At 40.3% G+C, this 18,975-nt stretch overlaps 1 protein-coding gene across 4 annotated transcripts in view; it reads right to left on the bottom strand.

Moving 5' to 3' along the window:
- Nucleotides 1-15,284, bottom strand: part of PTPRZ1 (protein tyrosine phosphatase receptor type Z1) — a 193,264-nt gene extending 177,980 nt beyond the window's left edge. For 2 of the 4 annotated variants that reach the window (XM_043463568.1, XM_043463569.1), the window contains exon 1: nt 14,929-15,284. In XM_043463568.1, the coding sequence (XP_043319503.1) occupies nt 14,929-14,986 (58 nt within the window). In that variant the 5' untranslated portion in view covers nt 14,987-15,284. The remainder of the gene's footprint in view (nt 1-14,928) is intronic. The other 2 variants (XM_043463570.1, XM_043463571.1) reach the window with 1 other exon arrangement.
- Nucleotides 15,285-18,975: the final 3,691 nt, after the last annotated feature.

Here is an 18,975-nt window from a genome sequence, read left to right as displayed (position 1 = left end):
CTGCTATTTTCACATTTTTAGAGACTTTCAGGTATGAAGAACACTGCCTTTTTCTTTTCCAAGAAAAACAGCTTTCAGTCTACAAATCAAAAACTTAGGCTGCTCAAAAAATATTTTAAAGCTTTGGGTCGAAGATAAAAGGCTGATAATACAGCTATTGACAGCAACAGGTAACCAGGGGCTGTAAAATGTAGTGTTTTCTCCAAGCTTGAATCAAACAGGATCTCACGTATCTTAGATCTTGTTCTTGGTTTAAAAAAAAAAAAAAAAGGATAAAAAGAACTGAGAGGAATGCCTTTGGTTGGCACTGGTTGGGGTGTTGGAGGGACGAGGAGGTGTTAACAAGAGGGATCCGGTATCTTTTTGTTTCATGAAAACCCTGGCTTGACAGGAAATACAGGGAAAACTTAGCCACAGAAATGGTGCATCCGTTGTACAGGCCAAAAAGTAGATTCTCCCACCGCTCCTTAGAATAAAGAAACTTATAGTTCTCTTTCTCTCCTGTTTCTGGCCAGTCATCTTTCTTCCCTTCTTCTGCATTCACTATTGTACTCTATTCCAATCACTTAATTTTCTTTTTTAAAAGTCTGAATGCCAAGAGGAAAAAGCCCTTAGGAAGTCGTCCACGATGGTTTGCCAATTCAGTCCAAAATCTATATAGACTCTTGGACCTATTATACGTGAGAATGTGATTTGATTGACCTACTTTGGGTTTGTTTTTGTTTTTGTTTTTAAATAAGAGGGATTGAGTGAATTTGAGGGTGAACTGAATTCTAATTCCTAATGCTAGGAATGTAATCCCAAGTTTCTTACCCTGCCGAGGAGTGCGCTGAATGAGTTGAGGGGGTGGCGATAGCTTCATTTGACTAGAGAGATTCTGTTATATTTTCTGTTTTTAGAGTGACTGCTTTGGAAAGAATTTCACTCACTGACTTATGCCACAAGTATTAACTGAGCACCTACTGTAATGGCCAGGGGTCTCTAGAGTCTTGACATCAGGCTCCTTCAAGAGAGAGAGCTTCAGAAACAACTGAAATACAATGGGAGAGATGTGTTCCCCTTCTCTGCCCCAAAACACGGATATGTTAGAGAAGGCTTCACAGTGGTGGTGAAAAACAGCCAGGGATGCAGATGGGCACAAGCCATAGAAAAAGGAAAACCCTGAGCCAAAATGAAGGCGCAGGGGTGAGAAAGTTCAGGACAATCTGGACAGGTAACCTGAGTTCAGGTCTTGAAGCAGCTTGTCTTCCTAAGGGCATCATATGACATCAAGAGTGACACGAACCTACGGGTCTTTCCCCAAAATGAGTAGGAACAATAAAAACAACACAACATCTGTTCTATTACTTTCTCAATGGTTTCCAGGGATGGAAACCCTCATTCCTATATAGTGTTTCATTACTGAGGTCAGATGCAGGAGAATTTCTTCCTGAGAATTACAGAAACACAGTAGTAAGAGGAAAATCTTTCTCCTGTGATGCAAGTTCCTAAACTTGCAAAAGGCCTTTTTAACACTGGCCTTCGACAAGCAATGATTTATATCATGCAAGTAATGACTATAGTGTGTTTATTGAACTGTATGCATTTTGGTGAGGATTTACTAAATTAATAAGAGATGTGTTTGTTGCTATTTTCATGGCCCATGTATGTGCATTTATGTGTGTGTAAGCATGCATGTCTGAGAGAGAGAGATTTAATATGCTGGAACTTTCCAGATATGTTTTGATCAACCAATATATGTGTCTGGAATTTATAGGTGGTGCTGCAAAAACATAGGCAATATGCAAAAACTTTTCATTCTTTGTTACTGAGTATGGTAAAGAATCTTGGGTTCAATCAGCGGCAACTTAAACGGCAGACTACAAATCCTAAGTGGGATGATGAGAACATATTTTCTCAATGGCACTGCATAGTCTGGCATACTAGAATGTAGCAGAATGCAATAAACAAGCATAATTACTTTCACACAAAAAGTCTATATCAATCTTTTCTTGATGACCTACTTTCAGTGAGTTTTCTCCAGCAATGCAATCACCCAAACAAATCTCCAGCAGACTGTGTACGACAGTCTCAAAGCCTCATGTTTAAAAAGTCAGCACTCCCCATGTATTGAAAAGGGAAAACTCACTCTGTGGAAGTACACATTCTCTGCCAGTATTCAGAAAAGACCCAACCTGCCTCCCAGGAAAAGGGTTTATATGCCATTATCATTAGCAGAGAGATTATTTGGCTAAACATTTTCTTATCTTCACTTGTTTGAAAGCCATAGCGTTGACTATAATAACAATCTCTCATCATGTTTGTAAAAACTAACAGTTGTTTTATTTTTTAAAATAGATGCTATAAAATTCTAACTTTAAAATGTGGAGGAGAGGGGGAAGGAAAGGGGGAGAAGAGAAGAAAATAGCCACCTTGAAAATTTCCCACGAAGTATAGAACCGGAATACTTTTATATGGATGTTCAGTCATTTTGGAGGGGGGTGGAAGGGGGTGGAGGGGGCTGGAGTAAAATTCTGAATAAACTATTGAGGAACAAAGAAGCATCTTGTGTGTTCTTGATCTCTTCTGCCAAGAATACTAAATGACTAAAATGTAATGAAAAGTTAAGAAGAAAATAAGTTGGAATCACAGGCAAGAGAGAAGCATTATGGGATATTCTCTTGCAGGATGGATGATGCCCAGGTTGTACTGTCTCATAAAGGATTTCAGGACAACATGCACTAGCCATACAGGCTAATGAAAAATGATTTCATTCTTTGTGCTTCTTTCCAGGAATCCATTTAGCAGGCAGCATCGCCATCTATGTCCAAAATTCTTGTCCCATTCTAATAGACTTTTAACTAAGAATCATATGCATATCAATTCATTCTTTGAATTGTAGCACCAAGTGTTTACCTTTGTCACAGAATAGCAGCTGTCACCACCAAAAAGTTAACCTCAAATCGGGACAGACTTAACTATGTAAATTATGTGACATTTTCTTAGCAGTAAGTAATGTTGAAGAGAACACACAAGAAGTGTTTTAACCAGCACATTTTGCCTATATATTTTGCTAGTTATTCCGAATGTGGTAGGGTAGAATATTGAAGGGGACACAAAAAAAGCTTAAAATTACTGAATGAAACAGTAAATGCTTCATGTTCAAAAGAGGAACTGCTGCTCATATGCTCACAGAGACTTTTTTTTTAAATGAATTCACATCTTTATTTTGTATTTTTAAATCACTTACACAGACTTAAAATCTGATTCATACAACCTAACATGTATTTCATTATTCTCTATTCTAATATATTCCCACTAGGTTACATTTCATATCTGTAATCAGATTAGTTCCTCAAAGAGAAAAACTACTGAAGTCAAGCACAGCGATAAGCACACAGCAATTGTTCAGTGAGGCTGGTGAAATCAGTCCCACTGATCACAACCGGCCTCAACCCCTTTGGAGAACAGGACTGTATTCAGGTCACAGGAAAAGACAGACCTTCTTCCTCTCCTTTCTTTACACAGGAGGAAGGAAAAGTCAGGCTTAAAATATCCTGGATAATTCATTATGCTTTATGATTCTTCCCAAAGATGTAATCTTTGAATGCTTAATAAGTCAGTATCAGTTTTGAGAAGCAAGAAAACATGCATATGTGTGTGTGTGGGGGTGGGTGGGTGTGTGTGGTATATATCCGTATTTATTTATCATGAATATATGCATATCTACACAATATATGGCTTCCCAGGTGGTGCAGTGGCAAAGAAGCCACCTGCCAATGCCAGAGACACAAAAGACCTGGGTTTGACCCCTGGGTCGGGAAGATTCCCTGGAGTAGGAAGTGGCGACTCACTCCAGTATTCTTGCCTGGAAAATTCCATGGACAGAGGAGCCTGGCAGGCTAGTCCATGCAGTCACAAAGAGTCAGGAATGACTGAGCAACTGAGCATGCACACACACAATACATAATATATGCATATATACTTATAAATATATTTATATATACTAAAGTATTATATAAATATACATACTAAATGTCATTTCCCCACTCTGAAAGCCAAGGAAACTTGACCATACCCAAATATTACTCATGATTTCATTTAGCCATACTTCTTAAATACAAAAGCCTTGCATTCAACTCATACAACATAATGTAGCTGTATTTTTTCATTACACAAGGAAAATATGCTTACTTTTCTATCCTTGATAGCTGCCATTTTATCCTTTTCTGAAACGTAATGATTCATTAATTTACCACTTCATGCATTCTTAATATATCTTAAGAGATATATAATAGATAAAATCCTATTGCATCTTTCATGATTTGAAAGAAAAAAATTGCTAAAATCAACTTTAAAACAAATTCTAGGAAGACTATTTTCTGGATCATTTTTCCACTGCACTGTTTTTATGTAAAACAACAAGCTGCCAGCAATATACAAAGGTATTAGCTTATGTGATAAGAATATGATAGCCTTCAAGTAATCTGAAATCATGGATATTAAAAAGCCTTCTTACTGGTAGACAGCTGAGTGAAATGTCACAATGTACCTGTGCTCATTTTGAAAAGGACAAACAGAAGGATTTTAAAGGTGAATGAAGTAGAGAGTTTTGATAAGACACTAAAGTTAACCTGACACTATGAATATACTCAAATTCCTCCTATCCTTAAAAAACAAAAGCTTCTTTAAGAGTTGCGACTAAAATCAATAAATATAGATCATTTTTAGCAGCACTATTTCTTCTTATTACTTCTCAAGGCACTGAGTTAATCAGTTCTGAGGAAATGTTTACCATCAACTCCTCCGTCTTGAGGAAACAAATTTGTTGTTATACTAGTCAATAAATAAGCAGTCTTCACACTATCTTCCTCTATGTCTCTTTCTTCTAATTATCAAACTCTGTAGAACTATATGTATTGCTGCCTCCATTTTTCCTTCCCTGATATTTCTCTGACTTTAAATGGTCCTACCTACATCTTCACCTTTCCAGGAAGGACATTCCACTGAGGCCTACCAAGGACTTGCTCTCCAGAGTAAGTAAGAATGACCTCAAGTCCGAGCCACCATACCAATGACACATATCATAGGAGGCAATGCATTTGAAATACTTTTAAACATTAAATTACCATATAAAGATGAGGGTATTATTATACCTCCAAATGATCTATCAAATTTCCACTATTACACAGGGTAACAGTCTTTTACCTGAGCTTCCTGATTCCCAGTCTCACTCTGCATCAATCTACCCTACACTGATATACTGAAGTCATCTTTCTAAAGAAAAGAGATCTCGAGTCATTCCACTGCTCAAAACGCCTTAATAGCTCCCCCTCATATACGGGATAAATTCCAAAATCCTACCTACCATTTGAAACTATTCCACTAATACACACCCTTCCCCATTTTTTCCTCCCTCTAAAATACCACATTATCATTTTCATTCCATGCTTCTGTGCATGCATCCTTTTTACCACTAATACCCTCCCAAACAGTGACCCTTGAAGACCTATCCTTCCACACTTCAGGATCTCCATCCAACCCCATCACCTCTTAGAAATGTTCCCAGAGGTGAGTTTAGGCTACACTCCCACACAACTCACACTTTCATATTCTACAAACTCTGCCAAGTATGAGAACTACTTATGTATGGACCTTAACAGACACTAGAGGAATATTCTCTCTAGGAGAATATTTATCACAAACACCATGCTCAATGAAGATTCAATGAATGATATGTGCTTGTATTCTCACCATTTAGTCATTTAATGATTAAGAATATTAAAACAGTTATTTGGACCATCTAAAAATGTTCTTTGTTAACTTTAAAATGGGGTTATTAGTGCTTTTCAAATATGGTAAAAACAAACAGCCTAGACCTGGCAAATAATGAAGATGTAATATAAAAAACACACCCACAAAATAAATTGCTGAAACAAAAAGACACAGCTAGATCTTGTATCTACTAGATAAGAGAAAACAATAACTCTGACTCTAATAAATTATGCATGGAGAAAGAAAATAAACAACTCAATTAAACAGTAAGAATACGTATTATTGACAAAACAAACAATATTATGTGTCCATGTCCTGATAAATGCACCTGAGTCTCCCATCTCCAAGTGGTTCAGTAACCCTCCCATCTGCTGTAGACTTGAATCTTTGGACCAACTCCAAGACTGTCTGGCCTCCTGAAGTTCCTCTGGACTTCAAAGACTATGAGGTCAACCACTATAGTCCATACTCCTCCTCCTAGGGTTACTCTGAAACTGAAACCGCCTTAAGAAAAAGGGGGAGGGATGGGAAGTTTTCCAGGGCCTTTGTCCTGTGGCACTAGCTTTGTTTTAGGATGGCATGAAACTTGCTAACATATCTACCTCAAGAAAAATGAACTAAAATTTAGTAGTATGACAAGGTTGATGCAGATCTGTCATTTTAAACACCAGCCGGATTCTGTAATCTACCTGGGGAGTTGAAAATACTCATGTCTGGGGCCAGACTCACACATGTACTTGACCCAGGGTAGGGCCCAGACATCAGTATGTTTTCAAAGTTCCCCTGGTATACAGTCAGCTCAGGCTGCTATAAAAATACCATAGACTGGATGGTTTAAACATTTATTTCTCACGGTTTTGGAGACTGAGCAATCCAAGAGCCAGGGGCTAGAGGATTTGGTTCCTGGAGAAAGTGCTTTTCATGGCTTACAGACAGCTGCCTTCTCTCCGTGTTCTCACAAGGTAGAAAGAAGGAGCTCTGGTCTCTCTCTTCTTATGAGGGCATTAATCTCATCAAGGGGATTCCACTTTCATGATGTCATCTAAAACAAATGATCTCTCCAAGGTCCCCCCTCCAAATACCATCACACTGAGGGGTTAGGCTTTCAACATAAGAAGAATGTTGGGGGAAAATAAACATTCGATCCATTAACACCAGATAATTTCAAAGTGCAGCCATGACTGAGAACCACTGACCTAGACCAATGGTTATCAACCTTCGATCACACCAAAACAAACGTGATGAGGAGATCACGTGTGCAGGGCACTCCAGTGGGCAGACCAAGAGTCTGCACAATTCTGTGTGCTAGGTGGGCTGCCACACTTCGGAATCCTGTTCAAGAAGATGTAGTGTCAGAATGCAAGGGCAAAAACGCCACTACAGAAATGACCAGGTCCTGAAAACCATGAGATCATCCAGAAAGTTCCTTCTATCTGGCCAGCATTTTGTTATTCCAAACACATAACATAACTGGGACTCTGGTAGTGACCAGGATCTCTGCAAAAAGAGGGCATTCTAAGCAGCAACATTTTCTTTTATTCCTACTCAAGGTACTAAGTTAATCAGCTTAAACAAAAGGTCTAGTATGAAGACCCATCTTTAAATAAATACGTTAGAGCTCTCAGCGTCAAAAACCAAGCAGTTTGGTCAGTGACGGTGAAAGAACAGAAAAACTGTGAACTTAAGTGGGGAAGGCAGAGAAAAAGAAGGCTAGAACGATTCTCCAAGAATGGAAAAGTACCAGTGGACACCGTTTATGAATACTTTAACAGAAAATCCTTCTTTCTTATTAATTAATAAATCATTTTTTTCAAATATGTATAAAGACTATATTTCCAAGGAAACTTGTAAAAAGTTTACTTTTGTCAACATGTACATAAATTAATACTTGCTTATTGAATGAAACCAGTAAGTTCACATTAACCAGGACTCTGATTAATCACATTTACTCTAATATCTGTGTGGAAGTATCAGAAACAAACAAAAAAAAAAGACACTCTTCCCATGTCAACATATTAGAATTTTTATGCAGAAAGAAATGTTAATACATAATTTAAAAATTATGTTAACTACCAAATTCCCCAAATTATATTAACACATCAAAAATATTTTTAAATAAGGGTACCAAATAGTATCAGTTTTCTTCCTATCAAACTCTTCATCACAGTGCTGAGCAATTTTGAATTTCTTTTCACCTTAAATTCTTGCTCAAAGGAAATAGGGTATAAAAGAAATAGAAGCCAATAAAAAAAAAATGTGAGTGAGAAGAAAATACAGCAAAGATCCTAATCAAAGAGCAAATCTCTTTTTCTGTTTTTGACTCTTGTGAAAATTTCTAACTCATCCCATGCTCTGTTCCATTTGAATTCAACCAAATTCAAATATTCGTGGAATATCTGCTCTGTGCAGGGCTGAATTAGGTGCAGTACATCACCTCTGGGATTAAGAGCAAAACAGACAGATTGCTAAAGCACGAATATCTACACAAGGTAACTGCACTTCCTGTCACTGATCTGCATTCCAGAACTGCCTTGGGCCACTACCTCTTAGGGCCAGCTTGACCAGAGAGGACTTCATCCAACATGATGGTTTCTGATTGACTAAGAATACTGTCTTCATGGGATCAAGATACTGCATTTTTCATTACTGACTACTGACCATCCCTCACCCCCACTGCCCTGTCTCCCTAACAGGTAAGCATGCGCGCATGCACACACACATACACACACACTGGCTTGATGCCCTGCCCCCAGGACATATCCAAGCTTCATTGCTGCCAACTCACCTAGAGTTAAATGCTCACTCAAAATTGCTTCTGCCACTACACCTGCAGCATCTATCACGGGGGCTATATTTCTCATTCACAGATAGTGTCAGGATCTAGGTGATCCTTAGGTGCATTTCTGGGAGAATCAAAGAAAGTGAAGGTCTGGTGCCAGGAGTGGCGTTAAAGACGGATGGCTAAAGATCAAGGCTGACCTAACTTCAAATTGAGATCAGAATCAAAAAGAACGATATGCCAGAGGAAACTGGCTAATCTCAACAGCAAAAAGCTACTACTAAGAAGCCTCACAGTACTGTCTCTCTATGACCTTATGCATTAAAGATTTATTAAGCACCTATTACAGGTGCTAAGTCCAAGAAAGCTAAGTCAAAGGGTGAATGAAATACAGTCTTTGCTCTCAAGAAGCTTGTCTAGCTTGTTTAGGGGAGACAGGCAGAGACATGCAAAGCAACACAGTGAATGCCAGAACAAATTTAGAAAAGGAGTTGTGAGAACTCTCACTCCTGGGCCATCAGCTCATCTCTTTCTCGCCCAGTAACCCCAGTCCATAAAGGCCACAAAGTGGCCCTTTAACTTTCTTCATCTATGGCTGCTCTATTTCCGGCCACCAGAATGTCTCTGATTTTTGTATGGCTGACACAACACAGGCCAAAAATAACCAACACGTCTACATTTCAAATAATTTTAATGACTCTAGGAGTCTTTTTAGCTGAGTTGACTTTTCATCAGTACTATCAATCAATACTTTATCAACTTTTGATTCTAAAGAAGCACTGATTAATAGACTTTCTGAAGCGGTAGAAATATTCTCTGTGTGCATTGCCCCATGCAACAGCCACTAGTTACATATGCTGCTTAAGCACTTGAAATGGGGCTGGCATGAATGAGGGACTGAATCAATCCTTTCCAATAAATTTCAAATTAAACAGCCACATATGCCTAGTGGCCATGGCACTGCACAGCCCATGAAGTGCTTTAGGACTGTGCCATATGATCAAATAATTTTTCCCTTAATGCCTGTATGGACATTATACATGCCTCCAAAGAATTACAAAGTCAGATAAAAACTGATTTCCTTTTGTAACCCGCGGCTGCTGCCAGGAATTACTCCCAACAAAACATTAAAAGTTAAAGCACAATCGGAAGTAGCTATGTCTCGTTAAAATTGGTTCTGACTTTTACCATTCTCACTTCATGAGGTGGGAAACATTTTAAAATATTTTAAAGTTAAGATATTTAACACATTAAGAGATTTGGGGAAGACTCACTCTAAACTAGTTCTAAAAGAAGAAAATATCTTCAAAGAGACTTAAAGGAGGTGTTCAAAGTGGGGGCTGATTCAGATCAGCTGGACTGAAGGTAATGAGTGTTAGGACTCTGGACGCTGATGTGCTGCGTATTTATCAGTGCCCACCAGATGCCGGGCACTTAGGAAACTTGCAATGGAGGAGTAGTTAAAATAGTGTGGGCCAGTTCCCTGGTGGTCCAGTGATTAAGAATCCGCTGTCCAATGCAAGGGACGCGGGTTCAATCCCTGGTTAGGGAACTAAGATACCACATGCTGCAGGGCAACTAGGCGACTGCAACTAGGGAGAAGCCCACTTGCTGCAACTAAGACCCAATGCAAGCAAAAATAAATAATATTAAAATAAATAAAACAGTATGGATGGGAATTTCCATATTTGGATCATGTTGGTTGTTACCTGACTACATGCATTTGTCAAAACTTTCCAGTGGTACATTAGAAATGATAAATTATGCCTTCTTTAAAAAGAGAGAGAGAGAAAGTAATATGGGAGCACATGGAAAAAGTCATGAATGGAGATCTGCAAGAAAGCAAATGGGAACATGAAATGGAGCATCACCTCTTATATGAAGTGAATTAGTAAATTCCAAACAGCAAACTGATCTCCCAGGAATGAAAGGAGGCTCACACTTGAGAGTCAGAACACAGACTGAGACAGGCTGTGTGACATCTGGTGAGTCATCTGACTTATCTGTGCTTCAGTTTCCTCAGTTGAAAGATGTGTAAAATGAAACACCTATCTGAAAAAGTTTGGGGAAGAATGAAATGAGCAAATATACATAACTTGTTCAGTACTGGGTCTGCACCTGGCAAGCTCTGAGTACATGGTAAACAGAACTAAAACACAAGCTCATCTTCTCAATCAAACTCTTCTTCTGAGGTCCTCTGGTCCTGAATGAGGGAGGTTCATTTCCATACAACAGTCTAAACAGTTGGCAAGTCAGTGGTCAAGTAACGCTACCAGGTGAGACAAAACTCAGATCTCCTCAGAGTCAGCAGAATGAGGAAATGCAGTTCATGCTTCCAGAAAAACCTGAATTTTTGCCGGAAGCAAAATTCCCACAACATAAAATTATCAGCAAGTTCCTAAATGTCTAGTGCAGACATGTGAACACGTGAATTCATCAATGAAATGATTTATCCTGGCAAACTTCCCTGAGTGGAAGCAGCTATAGTCTACATAAAAAGGAGAGAGAGATGAAATAAAGAAAATTGCTACTTTGCAAATCAAAAGTAATTAATTTTTTGAATGGAGACTAGTTATTATTGGGAGAGGAAAGGCATGAATATTTTCTGTCCCTGGTTACAATTTGTCTTCCGAAGATAAATAGACCAAGCTGAGAGCCACAACATACTGGATTGTACTGATTCCACACTCAAGATAAATTAAGCAATTAATTCTTGCAGAGGAACTGGGTAAAATTTGTAGTTAATGTGGCCCTTAAAGCAGTAATACATGACTTAAAAGTTCAGAATTTGATTCAAATTTAACAGTACTATTTAAACATTTTAGTTCAGTGTACCTTGCATGGCTATAACTCATCTAATTCAAAGAGTCTGAATTCTCATTAATTGAAAGAAACTATTCCTCCTTAAAAAGCTCTTCACATACCTACTTCTCCTCCATGACTCATAGTTAAGCCTCCTTACAGGAAGCCACTGTAGATTTTCCCATTACCTGTTCGGTGGGTCACAATTAAATAATAGAGTTGTACAATCATTACATTAGTTCTCCACCTCATAGAAAACCTCTGAATTATTTTAGAGAAGGTCCAAATTCACTTAGGGAATTAACTGGCAGTCATCTTTATTTTCTGCCTCTTGGATAAAGAATCATCTTCAGTTGAATAACAATACATATTGTGTTCCTCATGTGATTTTTTAAAAATAATATTGTCAGGTATCAGAAATCAAGTCCACAGTAAAAAACTGTTAATAGTCTGGAAACTTTATGGACATTTAAATGTCAGACTAGCTCGGTAGTTGTCAAAGTGTGGACCTGGACCGGTAGTATCTGTATATCACGGGGATTTGTTAGACACTGAGATACTCGGCCCCACCCCAGACCTACTGAATCAGAAACTCTTCGGGGTGGGCCCCCACAATATGTGTCTAACAAGCTCTCCTGGTGACTCCGATGTCCCTAAAGTTTAAGAACTGTGATCTAACTAATTTTGGCAAAAACATTTGAGGCCTCAGGCCAATCTTGATATGATTATCCAAATAGATGAACTCACAGATAGTTTTAACTCCCCCTCCACTTACTCCCCCTCCTCACCGAAAACCTATGAAAAGTCAAATTGTTGCTTAGTCGTGTCCAACTCTTTGCGATCCCATGGACTGACTGTAGCCTGCCAGGCTCCTCTGTCCATAGGATTCTCCAGGCAAGAATACTGGAGTCGGTAGCCATTCTCTTCTCCAGGGGATCTTTTCGACCCAGGGATCGAACCTGGGTCTCCTACATTGCAGGCAGATTCTTTACCATCTAAACTAAAATGATCTCTAGCAGTAATTTCGAAAGAAAGAATTCATTTTACTCCAAATAATCTGATGAAGATTTTTCTGTTTGGAGAGTTATTTAAAATAAGCAATTGGTCCCTATGTCCAATTCAAAATATCAGGACATTTTGGAGACAAAAAGTGATAAGGTCATTATGACATTCTAAATTGCTAACCATGAACACCTTATGAATTCTACATCTTGTTCTGGATAATGGTAAGGATTGCAGCCGTCAACCTGCACAGCAAGTCTCAGTGGCTGGACCTTTCCTGGGCATATATCACATGTGCCGGTCTTCTCATTGGCTCCAAAGACCGGAAGATGAGTAGTAAACACATCCACAAATATGCTAATGGATGCTGGGAGGAAAATAATTGAAGTGGAGACCAAACTTATCATTTGTAGATAATGTGCTTCCGTTTTTCAAAATGTGCCATGCTGAGATCAAATATTCATTCCATCTGAGGTAGCCATGGCCCAAGGCCATGTAAGCAACAATGTAAAAGGCCAACTTTGTTCAACTGGGAAGGGATATGAAAGTATTTACCTGCCACTCTCAAAAAACTCATTCTGAGTTCTAATGCAAGCTTACATTCAATATCATCACATAAACTTGTGATGTTCTTAAATAATTCATTTAATTCTTTCCAGTTAAATTTTATATCATCAAAGCATTAAAGAAAATGTACAATAAGCTGAAATCTATAAACACCAAGCAACAGACTGCTAATAATGCTTTACTGAGAAAAGCCTTTGCAAAACATGGTATATTGAAATGGAATAGGATCCAGCCACAAAAGGGAATGAAGTACTGATACATGCTACAATATGAAGGAATCTTGAAAACACTATGCTATGTGAATGAAGCCAGACACCAGAGGCCACATATCATATGGTCCTATTTATATAAATGCTCAGAATAGACACATCCATAGAAAAAGAAAGTAGATTAGTGATTGCCAGGGCTAGGGTCAGAGAGAATGAGGAATGACCGTTCATGGAAGTTTCTTTAGGGGCTGATGACAATGTTCTATAAGTAGATGAGGAAGGCTGCACAACTTTGTGAATATACTAATACCCACTGAACTCAACAATTTAAAAAGATGAATTATGCCATGCAAATTATATCTCAATTTTAAAACTTCACAATATACTCAGGGCATGCAGTTTAGGTGCATACAAATAAATATTCTCTGGTTTATTTTTACGTTACAGTGAGATTTTAAGTAGCAAGAGGATCTGGCTTTACTGTTAACACAGATCTATAACAGAAACATAAATTCAACAGGTGTGTATTCGATGACCGCAGCACTTTCAAAAAATGTCTTACCCTCACCAGAATCAATTGTATGGTTTTAGAGAAAACCAGGACCAGATTCCCTGCAAGTCTTGAAATGTCAATCATGTGCATCACATCATCCCTGAGCACTTTACTAAAGCTTTTAGAATTTAAATCATGTCCATGTATCTGGCATGCTATTGGCAACTATCACCATACTTACAAAGCAATTCCCATTAGTTAGAACATGGAAATTATTTCTTTTTGTAAGGATTACCGTGCCAAGAGCAGCACCATCTATTGGATGAAAAATGTAGGTTAATATCTATTTTATTATGAGCAATCTAGAAAACAAATTAGGATCCTCTTAACTGAAAAAAAAGTACGGGTACTCACAAACAGAGATACATTGCCTACCTTTCAGGTTAATGCCTCCAAATCTATTATATTCCATCATAATAGAACATCTTCACGAAGGCAAAAAGACATATCATTAGTAGAATACAAAGATCTAGTTTTACAATTCTTCCAGAAAATGCTAGGAACACTTGGATCTGCATCCCAGGTAGATTTTCTACCTGGCTTTTTCAGAAAGCAGTTTCAATATTAAAGGTGTAACCTGGAAGGTGGTGGGTGAAAGATGAATCCCAATAATTATATCAACCTGCACCCTTCCTCTGACTTTGGCAGCAGTGGCAGAATGCTGATGGAAATTTTGATTAAAACTTTTTTTTTTTTTTTTTAAAGTAATGCCCAGACTTGAATGTGACTAAAAGTACAGAAAAACAGCGAAAAGTCAGGTTGGTGCCTGCTCCTGTTACTACCTTTCGGGTGTGTGTGTGTGCGTGCTTGTGTTTAATTCGCAACAGACACGTGTATTTCTCAGTCAAGCCCCAAATATCCATAGCGTGAACTTAACAGCAAGAATGCCATACAGTACGTAGCCCCATAGCACGGCTTTTTTAAAATGTGTACCGAAGAGGCTCTTTCTACACTTTGCAAAGAGGAGAGAGACGAGCTGCGAGGACAGGGAGCGCGATGGGCAAGCCCCCTCTCTCGGCGGCGGGAGCACCATCCCTGGCCGCACGTGGACCGCGGCGGAGGTGCAAGGTGGGAAGGGGCGCATCCTCCCGCGCCGCTGACACCCGCCGAGCCGCCGCGACTACCGCGGTGGGCGCCCCGGTCCGCCGTCCCTCTGTCCTCCCTGCTAGATGGCGGCGCGGCAGCAAGTATCGAAGGCTCTGAAATCCCCCGACCCGTGTCCCAGACGATCCCGGAGGGGAAATGTGAACGTTCTCACTCACCCAGGCGGCAAACACAGAGGAGCTGAATACAGGCGAGGAAGCGCTTTAGGATTAGCATTTCCAGACGATCTGGGGGTTCCCGCCGCGCGGCTCCTCGGCGGGTCTGAATGGAGAGGGAGGGGGCGCCAAGGAAATGTTTTCTCCTCCAGAGGATGGACTGGCGCGAGGTTGTGCGTGTGAGCGCGCGCGCGTGTGTCTGTGCGTATGTAAGAGAGAGAAGGAGAGAAATAACCGAGGGGAGGACGCGCGGTGCTCGCGGACCGGGGAGTCGCTAGCCGAGGCGCATGTCGGGCGTGCAGGACTCGGTCTCGCGGGCCGGCGGCGGCCGCGGTCTGAGCGCTCGGAGCGCGGCGGCGCCTGTGAGCCGGGTGCGCGCGCCGGCCGGGCTGTTGCCGCGGCGGGGGCGGGGGCGCGGGCGCGGGCGCGGGAGCGTGCGGCCGAGCGGGGTCGCGCGCGGGGAGCGGAGGGGCGCGGGTGCGGCTCTGGGGCCGGGTCCCAGAGCAGCGATTCGCAGAGCGACACCCCTCCCTCCGCCCAGCGCCAGAAGCTTCGCTTCCCCGGAGTTTGTGGAACCCGCTGGGGTTTAGAATCTTCGCCGGAGAAAATGCCTCTTCATTAAGACTCCTTCATCCCTTTGGAGGAGAAGAGGAGGCCCAACCCCCATTGTCCGGCGCAGCCAGAGACTGACCTTTGGGGTTCACCCCTGGAAATGTTTTTCATTTGATTGTTGTCCTTTCTGCCTATGCTAAGTGGGTACACTCAGAAAGAGATGGGGGAGGCGGGCTGGGTAACTTGGGTTCCCATTTCTTTTCATTTTTCAAATCTCCAAAGTAGTTCCAGACCACAGTTCCTTCGGGGCGGTTGACTGCGAATAATCTCCAGCCGTGACTGTGAACAGTTAGACCCTGCCCCTGCCCCGGCTACAGTCGAACTCTCCTGCTGTGCACGGATGCCTGGAGTAACTTTAAGCTCAGCCATGGTCCGCCCGGGCGCACGGAACTCCTCAAGCGTCTCCTTGCAGGGTCGCAAGGGAAGATTTTTTTTTTTTTAATTGCTCTATTGCAGGATATACCAAAAAAAGAAAAAAAAAATGTAACACATGCCTTGAGCTGGAATGTCACATTGTATGTGCCTTCTATGTTTCTACTTATGTAAGACTCCGTTTGTAGGCTTTCAGGAGTCCGGTCTAAGGCACAGAAAGGCAAGTTCTGGAATTATCCTTGTATTCTTAGTAATCATTTGATGTAGGTTATCTGTACAGTGTGGACTCCTGTGTCTTGTTCTTGTCTCAAAAATAGTATTTCAGCTTTAAATTTTTCAAGAAAGCTTGCCACACACAAAATTGGGTCCTGAAAGTATTGTGGCTGTCACTGCTGGTTCTTATGAATATTCACAGCCTCTGAACACTAAGTTAAATACGCAGAGTTAATATAATGAAATTTACTGTTGCTTCTGAAATTGATTACAGTCATGTAATAAATTTCAAATCTATGTGTTTATTATATGTGTTTATTCAGGAACACATATAAATAGTAAGAAAGTGACCCTTGATCTTGTTCTTTCCCTGAATGAAAATAGGAATGCTGCAATTTTTATAAGAATTGTAATGGAGATGGAAGATTGCTCAGGTGAGTTTCCACTTAAGAAAACTTTGGCTTGTGTAGCAAGAAGCGTGTATGTAAACTAGAAATGCACTGAAATTTCAGAAAAAGTGTTTCATATGGACTGGAGTAAGCAGAGAAGGTTTCCTAAAGATGTGTAGTTAATCCAGAATGACTGGCTGGAAAAAAATTGATGTCAAAGAGGGTGGAGACAAGAATGATAGAAGCAGATGTTATGTGCTATAAAAACAACATGAATTAAATTTGAGCAGATTGAGTGGGGTGCGATCACAGGCAATGTTGATTGCCTCATGGAGGAGCTTGTATCTGAAATAATAAGCAAGAGGTAACTACAAAAGAAACTTCTGAGAACATCTGTTTAGAAGCAAGGTTTGCTCAGGGGCCTGTATGGTGTTCTATGTGGTCTCAGTTATCAGATCTAGACTAGACTGCCAGAATAACCCAACAGTAGCAAAATTTACTCTTAACTCTCCTCTTAGGTGGCCCCAAAGTCGCATCACTAGTCACTTTTTTGAGTTAGATCACTAGGCACTGTTGAAATCAAAATTATCATGATAAAAAGGATAGGTGGATCTTGTGGTCCTTGCTTGTTTCATTCTCACAGTTAAAAGTATTGTCATTTACCCAAGAAGTACAAAAACCACCTTGAGAGAGTAGTCAAGTTGAAGTTTGTATGGGTAACAGGATGGAAACCAATTCTGTGTTACTGAGAGCAATGCAGAACTGATTTAGAGGACAAGCCACTGTGGATCTGATAGTCCTGGGGAGGGCAATGGAGTGAGATGCTTCAGAGGTTCAGTCCTTGGAAAATAGGTCTTTGCAGTCATTGCAACAGCCCAGGTGTGGAAGAGAAGCCATCAGAAGGGCGGGAACATCAAACACATTGTAACTCACATTTCACAATTTTATGGCGGTCACAGCCATTTCTGAGATGTGTTATCTGAACAGTGTACATTAGCCATTGTGGGTTAAAGTTATAAAGCCTTAAAATCAGGAGCCTCTGTTCACAGGCTAAATCTATCATCTATCTATCTATCTATCTACCAATCTACTTATTTATTCACATATAAATATATATTCTCTCTATATATAAATATACTTATATATTTTATATTTATTTTCTTTAATATATAATCAAGGTATATTTTGTATATGTAAGTGTGCTGGTAAAGTTTAGTTGCAGTATACTGTTTCATGTCAATCACATTTAGGTCCTGGAAGTTTATATTTATTTACATACAGAGTTCAATACATTCCTGGAAGAATACTTTTTCTCAAAAAAGAAAAAAAGATAAAACAGGATACAATTAATAAGATAGTTGGGTAGCTTAATGAACCTCTTGCTTCTTGGGGGATGTCAGCTGGGATTTTATGATGAACTCTAGCCAGAGGCTGCCAGTAGCAACTCATGAGAGTCATAGATTTCTCACTCTTCACCATAAACTCTGTTTAATTCCTCAGTGTTCAGATGGAGATTTGGATCTTCCAGTGGGTCTTCATTTTAGTTCTCAGCTGGAGCTGTGCTGTGTGCTTAGTCTCTCAGTCATGTCCAACTATTTACCACCCCATGGACTGTAGCCTGGCCAGGCTCCTTAGTCCATGGGAATTCTCCAGGCAAGAATACCGGAGTGGGCTGCCATGCCCTCCTCCACAGGATCTTCCCAATCCAGGGATTGAACCCAGGACTCCCACATTGCAGGCAGATTCTTTACCATCTTAGCCACCAGGGAAGCCCCAAGGCTGTGGTTTCCTCAAATATAACCAAAATTTCAGGCAGGCATCCAGAGTTTTCTTGTGCAGAAGAACTCTGTGTCCGTTTCCATTCATTGCATAGCCGCAGCTATACCCAGAAAGACAGTAACAGCGGGGTTGTTGCTCGTATGAATTACCAAAGGGTAACTCTGGTGGGACTGGAACTCTGGCTTCATTCTTTTTAAGGTCACTGCAGACAATCAATAAGCAACTTATATCAAGAAATAGAGGAGAGTTTTATTTGAGCTACAATAAGGAATAGAGCCCAGAAGACACAAGTTCAAGAAGCACTTGAATTGTGTTCCACCAGACTACAAAATGGGGGAGGCACTTATTGCGAAGACCTGAAATAGTATGAAAGTTATTGGTCCAGAATTGGGATTGAGGCTGGCAAGAAGTCAAGGTGCTTGTTAAGCAAGGATTGACTGGGGACTGAGATGGTTGCATAGTTACAGGGGAGACCCAAAACCACAGGCTTGCATCTGGCAACTTCTAGCTACTAGCAGATATTGTTTTGAATATGGCTGGTGGTGTCCCTGAGTTTGACAGAGTCCAGAATATTCAGGTTCTCAGTGATGCAGGAACGTGTCTGAAACCATATCTATGATAGCCACATGGCTCTGTTTTGAATACCTGAACCACAATTACTCCATTTTGATTTTTAAATGCATTC

Source organism: Cervus canadensis, chromosome 3, assembly GCF_019320065.1.
Source record: "Cervus canadensis isolate Bull #8, Minnesota chromosome 3, ASM1932006v1, whole genome shotgun sequence".
In the NCBI taxonomy this organism is placed as follows: Eukaryota; Metazoa; Chordata; class Mammalia; order Artiodactyla; family Cervidae; genus Cervus; species Cervus canadensis.
Note: the sequence above shows the minus strand (reverse complement) of the source record. Positions and strands in the feature narration are given on the sequence as shown.